This window comes from Fulmarus glacialis, unplaced genomic scaffold, assembly GCF_000690835.1.
Source record: "Fulmarus glacialis isolate BGI_N327 unplaced genomic scaffold, ASM69083v1 scaffold44044, whole genome shotgun sequence".
Classification (NCBI taxonomy): Eukaryota; Metazoa; Chordata; class Aves; order Procellariiformes; family Procellariidae; genus Fulmarus; species Fulmarus glacialis.
In genome coordinates this window covers 1-10,313 of record NW_009210700.1, presented here as the reverse complement: position 1 = coordinate 10,313, position 10,313 = coordinate 1, and the positions used below count along the sequence as shown (strand labels likewise).

Genomic DNA, 10,313 nt, shown 5'->3' with positions numbered 1-10,313 from the left:
CGGCCTACTAGTGGGAACCTCCCTGCCTTCCCCCAGCCCAGTGTTCCCAGGGGACAGATTTAAGCCTCATGAAGTCCTAGATTTGAGAGTTGGACAGATGCGGTACTGCTAAGGTGCTGTAGAGAATTTATAGACATTTCTGAAGGATGCTGCTGTGATACGGCATCTTTGGGGCAGCTAATTGTGCATTTCTGAAACACTTTCACTCACTTGACAGATTTGATGAAAAGGAGAATGTATCAAACTGCATCCAGCTGAAGACTTCGGTTATTAAAGGTATTAAGAATCAGCTGATAGACCAGTTTCCTGTTATTGAACCATGGCTAAACCAAATTATGCCAAAGAAAGACCCAGTCAAAATAGTGAGATGGTAAGTTTCTTTTCTCTTAACCTTTGCTTCCAAGGTGATAGGATTGCTTCCATTATATGTTTATTTTGTATAATAGATGAACCTCGTGTTTTTGAAGAGCATCTATCATTTCTTAGTAGATAATAGGCCATGTTATGGCCAAACCAGAAAGTTTGCATGTGCTCATCTTGAAGGCATGCTGGTAGGATGTTTGAGGAAAACAAAAATGCTGCCTAGTAGTGAATGTGCAACATATTCGAGGATCTCCAGGGATCAGCCTGTTGTTGAAGGGAGGCATTCAGCTTTGTGGGTATGAAAGCTCAAACTTGTTTGGATAGCTTCCAGTAGCATTTTTTAAACTATTTTTGGGCTTCCATATATTATCTGGATTATTTTCTTTTTTTTTAAATAGAGGGTAGTATATTTTTGCTGATTCCTTCTCCCTGTCCACTCTTTGTATTGCATTTAAAAAAACCTAAAGAAATGCAGTTTATGAACAGCTGGATGTTTGTCTGTAGATTTTTTTTCCTTTTTTTTTCTTTTTTTTTAAAGGGGAAGGAAGTGTGCAGGAGGCCAGTGTTGAAGAACAAGCCATAAAAAAAGATAACATTTTTAGTTTTAAATTTTCTTGCTAATTGACTGTTTTAGTTCTCAGATGCCAAGATAGACCAGACTCTGCGAAATGAAATATTTAATTTAAACTATAAAAGGGTTAAGTAGCTATTGGAATAATTTTTTTCTGATCTTGCAGTCATGAACATATAGAAATTCTCACTGTGAATGGGGAGCTGCTGTTCTTCAGACAAAGAGAAGGGATTTTTTACCCGACGCTAAGGTTGCTTCACAAATGTAAGTTTCCTGAGGATGGTAGTGGTGGGGAGAGAGGGGTGAGCGCGTGATTCCACAGGACTTCTGTAGAACCGAATTAAAAAGAACTTACTACTTACATGCATACATATATTCCAGAATAGATCTTAAAGATATAGTATACCTTCTCAACTGTAACTTGTTGCTTTGCTATTTCAGGTGCCTATATGGATTGCTTCCCCCATAATTATTGTAATGCTATATGTTAAGCAATCTAAACTTTGATTTCTAAGGATTAAATTGTGCAAAGCTCTGCAAAAAGTCTTGAGAGAGGTTTCCCTAGGACAGAGATCTAAATTTCCTGTTGTTAGTCCTTATCTTTGTTCTTTCAAGTCTTCCTTTAAATCCTTTTTGCTTCCTTCCAAATACTTGTATGTTCTTACTAGAAAAATATTTTTTAATCATGAGTTTAATGATGTAATGTATGCTTGTCTCCTGTAATAACTTATGCTGCATGGTTTTTGCTTTTTACAACTTACTCTCTTGCATTATTTTTCTTGCTGTTCTCACTTTCTGCTTGATTGTGTTACTCTGATTTGGATGAGCGTAGATGTCCCTAAAAATGTGATTCAGTCAAATCTCAATGTTTGAAATACTTCAAGAAGGTGCATGCACTTGAAGGATGGCTTGGAGAGCTGACAGCCTTCATGAATTTTGTCCATCTTTGCCTTTTTTGTCCTGTTAACATTAAACTGTTTCTTTTTTGTATAAGAGGTTATACACGTAATTTGAGGGATTTAAGACCTCTTTGTATGTGGGCACTTGTGTGATTGTTTTCATTGGGGGAACTTGTTAAAATTGTTACTCAGTATATGGGTATATGAGTATGCAGGAGGCATCGGCCTTGTGTTGGATTGTCCTTTGGTTCTCAGATAAAAGATGTTGTCTGGGAGAAGAGTACTTGTGTCCTTTTGGGACAGTACAGCCCAGTGGGAGCTCCCGTAGTTGTTTCTCAAACTTCCTACCCTCGCAGCGCACTATGTATCTAATTGCCCCATCTAAACTGACTTGATAATGAATTATTCATGTTGTCATCTTACTGTATTAATTGTAATACTGTATCTTTCCCCTCCTAGACCCATTTATTCTACCACATCAGCAGGTTGATAAAGGTGCCATTAAATTTGTACTAAGTGGAGCTAATATAATGTGTCCTGGCCTGACGTCTCCTGGAGCAAAACTTTACCCTGCTGCCGTTGATACTGTTGTTGTATCCTTCTTTAACTATGAATTACTGCTTGCTGTGAGATGAGTTAAATTTCTGTTCTTGTGTTCTCAGCTGATTGTAATCTGAATTACTTTGTTTTTTAATGGTATTTCATGGAATAATTAGTAATCTGAAAACAGCTGCAGAGGTTCAGATGTTATCTGTAAAATTGTTCTTAATTTTTTTTACTTTCTGTGATGTCCTCTGCTGTACTGTTGGGTGGGATGCTGTTCCATTAATCTAATTGATAAGTGGAGCTCCTTTGAGATTTTATGCAGAACTCTAAAAATAGATGAGGTACAGTGTAGTTTGTCCCCTGCCTCCTTAATCAGTCGTGTATCTCCTTCAGTAATAGAATAATTTGCTCCTGTTCCTAGGGAATTTGGAAGGATGTCTAGGATCAGCTTTGCTGTAGTTAGGACTTGCTCTATGTGTCTGATGAAATTAGCATGTGTAAAATGAGGGGAACCCTGAGCAAATACAGCATTAATAATACCAAGCTGTGCTGCTTTTGTTGTTGGTTAGATGCTGTAGGAAAAGATCAGCAGTTAGTATCACATGTTGCTAAGCTTTGAAAAGGACACGTCTGATTTCAGTGCTTTTGTTTTTTTAGATTTGTGTCTCAATTCTTCTGTACCTTGGAATCTAAAATGGCCCCACAAATGTGCAGTTTTGTTCCAGAAAGGGTGAGGCTGTCATCTCTGTGTTAGGCACAAAGGAAGAAATAGAGTGTAGTACTGGGATATCTTTTTCTGTAATTGCTGTGCAAAGTTCATAAATACATGCTTTGTTCTACACACTGTGATTCAATTGTTAAATGCAGTGCATTGTTTTGCTTATCTTTACGAGCTAGAGCTCTAGAATTACTAAATGGGTAAAAGTTCAGCACGGGATTTTGAAACTTTTTGGAAAGTCGTTTCCTCATATTGCTTCTACTTTTCTGAAATAGTTTTAAAAAAAAATCTGTTTTCCTTAGTGGTGATTTGTAGGCAATAATGGCAGAGGGAAAACAACATGCATTATGTGTGGGAGTAATGAAGATGTCAGCTGAGGACATGTAAGTGTTTTAAGAATTGAAATATAACCTGTCCCACATCATTATTCCTATGTTAGTGTGGAATATAAGCACCACTGTCAAGGTCACTGCATCACTGTTGCAGCATATGTCATTCAAGTACAGAATTTTTTAAGATTTCATTTTGTTGATTAATATTCAGGGAAAGAAGAGGAGGCAGGGAATATCTTCCCTACTTATTTGTTTACCGAATGGAATCAAAATAGTTCTTTTCATGTGAATATGGATTTTAAGACACATAACATTAGCACTACTGCTGAATGTTAGTATTTCTTGCTTTCTGATCATACTTTCTCAAAGATCTTGCTAAACAAATAAATATTTGTATAGAGTACTTACTACCTGGGCTGGGCAAGAGATGTAATTTGGATTTGAGGGGGTTGAAAACGTTCAAGTGATTTTTGTCTGCAGCGACAGCAGAGACTAAAGTCCTGGTGGTACTTGGTTGACCAGCTGGGCTTTCCTCTGTGGCCTTCTCTTTTTCTTTACCTTGTATCTGCTTGATGTGCTTACTAGCTTAGCTGAGCTTCTTGTGAAGCGTAGAGGTCTGTTCAGGGGATAAACATCAACTGAAAACTATTCGAGAAGGAAAAAAGACAGAAAATGGAAATGGGTGTTAGTTGTTCTTAGCGTTCAGATAGTGTTAAATTATAAGTAGCTGAACCACTTTGTCATTTCAAGTTCTATAACGTCTTGCAGCAGGATGTAAGATGCACCCAGCAGGTTTGGGCTGCATTGATTCCAGCCCTGCCTGGCACTTGTGTGGGTGAGGAAGCTGATTTTGATGAAAACTAGTCACTCTCCTGTGGAGATACAATTCTCAGCAGGATCATCTTCTGCACTGGGTCACTCTGTGGTCCAAAGTCGTAATGGTAGCACAAGGGAGAGAGATGGGAATGTGTTACAGAGGACAGGGATAGAGTGGGACTGGAGCAACCTGGATTTGGACCTGCTGTAGCTGTTGAGGATTTATTTTCCTCAGGATTTGTTATAGTGCCTTCAAAAGACTCCAAGAGTAGGTGGAAAGAATAGCTACTTTTGCCCAAGACCTACATCTGCAGTGATCTGCTGTGATCACTGCAAACCAAGATTACCTATTCCTAATCCTGACTTCAAATTCAGCAGCCTTGCAGCTGAATATCCTGTTCCTGTGAGAAGCAACATGAACTGGAGAGGAAAACGAAATGATACTGATCTATGCAGCCCATTAGCATGCTTTTTTGTGTGATACTGTTTAAACCAGAAAATTGTGAAACAGTATGATTTCAGTCACTTGGTGTGATTATGGTATGTGATGTCTTAATGCAATTAACATAGCAGTATTATCCTTCCTGATTACTTTTGGACAAATTATATAAGTAATGGAATGCTTAGTGTAAATAGAGTAAGTTATATTCCCAAGGCGAATGAAACTTGTTCTGTCCTAGAATGATGAGATTTGTCTTGTTTATTGTGACAAAACTAGATTTCTCCATGGAATAATGTACTGGAAAAAAGATGAACACAAATCCATTGCAGACACACAAAACAGTCATTTTAAAAAGATGTCTTGACTCAAGAGATACAGAAGGATAGTATATCTGTAACATGCTGCAAGTCCTTGGCACATAAATTTAGCATTTGTAATTCTTTATTAAGTGAGGAGATGTCCGGCAACTAGCAGCAAAGCAGCTCACCTGCATTTGATTGTGTCAGTGGCGCACTTGGAACCAGAACTTGTCAAATTCCACATTCCAGCCGTGTTACACCACCTCCTGTGCTGGGAGGGGGAGAGTCACTTATAACTGCTGTGCTACTTTGATAGAGAAATGCTAAAATTAGGAAAAGTAGCAGAATTGTTGTCTGAAGAACTGCCTCCCACAAAGTAGTAGTTAAAAATATTGTGGAGGGTTGTTGATGAAACATGGAATGCAAATATTGTCCTCTTATCATTCAGCAATGTGGGTACATGTAATAACAAATATTATTTCTTGTCCACCTGCTGTTGAAGAGTATGACTTTGTGCATGATAGCTTCTCCCCTTCCAGTTGACAAATGTTGCATTTTCTACTTTAAATATTGTATTTTGTACTGCTCAAATATTGAACCTAGCTAATACTTCTGTACCTTTTTCCTCCTTCTACAGTGAGAAGGTCAACAAAGGGATTGGTATCGAAAATATCCACTATTTGAATGATGGCCTTTGGCATATGAAGACGTACAAGTGAAACAAAAGGAACTGTGTTACTCCAAAGGAATGCACTTAGATTAAATGTGGACTGCTCTGTAATTCCTTGTTTTTAATGTGACTGAATGTACAAATTATTTTGTTCTGTGGCTATGCTAAATAAATCACGTGAATGCGAAAGTACTGTTAGGCTACAATAGTTTTCTAGATTTCTTCTTATTGCAGTTCTTTTGTTTTGTCGTAAACCCAAGTCTTCAGTGACTGAAGATATCTGATGGAAAGATCCTGCATGGACTGTGAGTAGACTATTTCAAACAAAAAGGAGGAAAAAGCCAAGAAATGTTTACATTTTTATGCTCTTCTAAGAGAGTAGTATAAAGTGTATGTGAAGTATAATTAATACGGTTTATAAATCCTCTGAAACATTTCAGATTTTTTTCTTCTGATTAACATCTTGTTAGTCTACCTGTTTCTTGAATGTGGAGAAATCATTTTTTTTGACATTTATTTTTTAACTTAATTTATTAACAGCATTAACTTCAGTATTTTACTTAGGGATTTTCTCTTTTTAATATGCATTTATCTGTATAGGATTTATGAACTTAAACTGCTATGTGGACTAGAAATTCCTTTATGCTAGTTCATATCTGAAGAATATACATATGTTCAAATTTCTATCTGCCTTCTTATAGTGGAGTTCATAGTTAATGGTGGGCATACTCCAAATGGAGTGTGTGCCAACTTGGTGCCTGATGCTCTACTCCCTGTTTGCTGCCTTATTTTAGGAGCAGAAACAAAATCACTGTTTAACAAAGGCATGATAGCAAAACATGGTTATCAGTGTAGCCAGGAGCACCTTCTTCAGGTGGAACTTCAGAAGAGCTCTTGGCTTGTGCACATTGCCATGTGTGTGTGCATCTACAGAACAGGTTAAAGAGCACTGTGTATTTGTCTGGATAATCCAACTCTGTTCAGCGACTGCATATCCAAAGCTACGCCTATGGAAAACAGCCTGTGCCATGGAATCTTAATAAACTAAGGAAACTTTAAGGTCTACCATTGCTAACTCTGTCTCTGGAAGCATTTATTAATATTCCAAGTCTCTGTTCTAACACGTGTATTTTGTAATGGCAGAAGGTAACTTTGTATGCAAGTGCCTTGTCTCGGTGCTGTTCTGCATGTTTGGTTTCCCCACTCTGGGACCTTTACCGAAGATAGTGGCAGAGGTGTTCTCCATCTGATTCTGAAGTCAAATTAAGACATGGGAGTTGGAATGTGTTACCTAACGTGCTACTTTTAAATCTCTCCTGTTAAATTATTTACGAGATTGTACTTTTGAAAATGACAGGGTAAATCTGAAACTATTTATTGATGTAGGAAGACAAAAGTTAAAGTGATTATTATAGCAGCGTTGCAGAAAAAAGTTTGGTCAAACCTCAGACTTTCCCTTCAGAATGCTAATGGACATTTTTATGCATCTTAAAGACCCTGCTATAGATGTACTAATTTCTTGTTAGTGCTGTGGGGAATCACTTTGTGCTTCAGTGGTTCTTTTTTGCATAAAACGAGCTAGTCTTGAGTTCTGTGACTTGCTTTTTCCCCTTCCATCTTGTCTCCTCCTGTTGTGTTACAGTACCTCTCAAATCTGTGATAAATGAGATTTATTCTGGTTTGAATTGTTAACTCCCATTCTTTTTCCTTGACTTGCCCTATGACTGCTGTTGTTGCAGTGGGGTCAGACTGCCTTTAACATCAGAAACACCACTGAAATCAATATTTTACTTTCTTCGTCTGGCTTTGTCAGAATATTCCCAACTGTGGGTCTAACCTTTTAAAAATGATTCTGTAAGAAGATACAAGTTAAATCATGCTTCAATTAATTTGTATACCAATTTAACAAAACATCATCAAAAATACTAACTTAAGTTTTATCTAGGTTTTAGCAGCAATCAGGTACGTTTGTCTGCTATGTCAGCTGAGCTCTGACTGACATGGAGGAGGAGAACGTGCAAAAGGTGAGACGATGCGCTTTCTGAAACAGCTGAGCTGTGGTAGCTTGCTTGGGGGTCTGAGCTGTTGTCTTACCATTCTTGTCAAAAATGAAGGACCTGATGGTTAAAACAAAAAAGATGCGGATATTCTCATCAGCTCTGAAGCAGCTGTTTCGCTTCCCCCCCTGCCCCCTTGCAGCTCAGGATAGGATGAGATATTACAAACGGTCTGTTAAAGAAAGGTGAGATAACATACTATCTTCTCAGGTCTTTTATGGATATTGTAAGACTATCACAGGCTTTGTTGGTACGAGGTGTAGCAGATAGATGTAGTACCTTCCTTAAGCCTTGGAACATCCAGGTCAGGTCAGTGAATTCTAAATGGAGTAAATAATTGAAGTGCTTTTTATTCCCACTTGCTGTGACTGGAAGGGAGCAAGACTTGGTAACTTGTATAAAACTGATTTCAAGTGCACTCAGTTGTAAAACAAAACAAACAACAACAAAACCAATACCCACCACACAACTCCCCTCCGCAAACCAGTATGGGGGAGTTCTGCATATTCCTTTGTTGTGCACATAACCTGTCTTGCATAATATTCAAAGAAAGGCTGGGAGTGCAAGCACGTGTTGCTCTTTCTGCATCTTGGTGTTAAAAATATCTGTGTACCTACAATACATTTCTATTGACAGTTATCCAACTTCTTCCTTGTAAATACTATTAGCACCACTCACTGGAGTGAAAATAATACTGAACCTTTATTCTAATACACTTGTATATGAAGTGAAATTTTAAACGAGCCATTACTCTTGTGCTAACAGGCTCCCTGACCATGTTAATACTTACTCAAACACAGTTCTCTGTTTCTTTTGTCTGTTTAAAACCAGCAGTCCAAAGGTCACTTAATATTACTCAGCTTGCTTCCTGCTAATTCCTTACTGGGTTAGGAGGCTGTACGTAAAGCGATAGGTGCTGCACAAACAGCATAGCTCAAGCTATTGTGTAGTTTAGTGTAAAGGAAATAGCTTAAAGTTAGTCTTTGAGACTGAATCTGTAGTCAGTTTTATTGGTACATCTTAGAAAGATATAAAGACATTCTAGAAATGCCTGGAAGAATTGAAAGTAAGTCTTGCAAAAATATATTTGTAACAGTAGACTAAAGTTCATTTGTGTTTTCATTAATAAATATTTACAGGTACAAACCCCCCATATAAACTTAATTTCCTTTTATCATAAACATTAACAACTTCTTTATCATTTCATTCAAGCACTGTCAAAAGCCAGAAGCATTTCTGTATAAAAGATGTAGAAAAAAGTTCTCCTTCCACTTTTAAAATTAAAAGCTTTACCAAACCTCAATGTGCAAAAAAAAAAAAAAATTGTACACCAGTACGAGCAGATACAAAAATCGAATCTGTCAGTACAAATGCGTCATGATGAAGAGCTGACTCTGTGGTTCCAGGTGTTCTCCGAGGAGACGTCAGTCATTGTCTGAGCCTGCAGGCGGAAGGAAGACAAGCGCATCATTGTACGTGTGGCCGTAGGGCCTCAGCCTGTAAACACCGAACATCATCACGTGCATGTGGTTTGGGGCCAGTCCACTGAATGTGATGGCCATGTCGGAGCAGCAGCCGTCCACCACCTGCTGAGGGTGAGTAGACATTGCCTCCTTAATGAGAGCACCGACTGATTTAGTGTTAAAGACGTCTTTTCCTTCTGAATCTTCCGCGTTTTCGGCAAACACTCCAGTATACTTCAGGCAGATTGCCAGCTGTTTATCCTCAGCAAGTTTCCAAATCATACCTCCCTGCTCCGGACACTTGTCAGAGTCTTCAAGAACACGGGACAGTCGTCTTAGTGATTCAATGCTTAAGACGATTCCTCCCTCACCATCTACATACTCAAGGTCACCAGATTTCACAGTATGGCCTATATAGAAAGGCTGCGAGGCGTCTTTTTTCAGTAAGAAATACTTGAGATTTTCAATAATAGCAAATGTTGTTGGATATGCAAGGAAGAACCAGTTGAATTCATCTTTATAGCGTTCATACGTTATCTTGTAAGCTTTTCTCATCATCATCCACATATCATTTGTGTTGAGGGCTACAGAATCAAACACTTTGATGTTTTCAGAGCTGTAGAACTCCACCTTGTCGCAGTGCTTGCTCCACGTCTCTTTCACTGCAGCCCAGTGCCCCAGATCTTTCGGTTTCACAAGGATGATACAATAAACGCGGATACTTTTACTAAGCTCCATGCGTTCACCTTCTGAAAGGTTTAAGACATCTTCTTTGTTGGGAGCCTGGATGTGATGATGCTCGTGGTGATGTGCTTTAGTCCCGTGGCCCACCTTAATATGTCCAAGGAGCGTGACCAACATGCAGAAGGCCCCCCCGAGCACCAGACCCTTCACGAAGGAGCTGGTTTCAGAAATCATTTTTCCTAGAAAGGAGACACAGGGTAAGAACTGACAGGACTAAGTTTACTACAGCAGATTCCGTGTAGTTTTACCACGTTCTTCAATTTCTAAACCCAGCTGCTTACACGCCAGGACAAGGCTGGTGAGAGAGAGCTGGCAAAAAGGAAGCTCTCGCTCTCGGCTCTCGTCACTGCTAACGGTACGACAGACGCCCGCGGGAGGGGGCTTGTACCCCGG

General features: G+C 38.8%; 2 protein-coding genes across 2 annotated transcripts; one reads left to right on the top strand and one right to left on the bottom strand.

Annotated features, from left to right (window-relative positions):
• Positions 1-217: 217 nt before the first annotated feature.
• MCTS1 (malignant T cell amplified sequence 1) lies at positions 218-5,848 on the top strand (the record flags this gene model as incomplete). The annotated part of the gene is made up of 5 exons (XM_009577255.1): positions 218-370; positions 1,101-1,198; positions 2,293-2,426; positions 3,413-3,480; positions 5,624-5,848. Coding segments are annotated over 5 exons (535 nt in total), but the record flags the coding sequence as incomplete, so codon positions are not given.
• A 3,272-nt stretch (positions 5,849-9,120) lies between these two features.
• C1GALT1C1 (C1GALT1-specific chaperone 1) lies at positions 9,121-10,094 on the bottom strand. Its single transcript, XM_009577254.1, has one exon. The coding sequence runs from the start codon at positions 10,092-10,094 to the stop codon at positions 9,138-9,140; it is 957 nt and encodes a 318-aa protein (XP_009575549.1). The 3' UTR covers positions 9,121-9,137.
• Between the last annotated feature and the right edge of the window lie 219 nt (positions 10,095-10,313).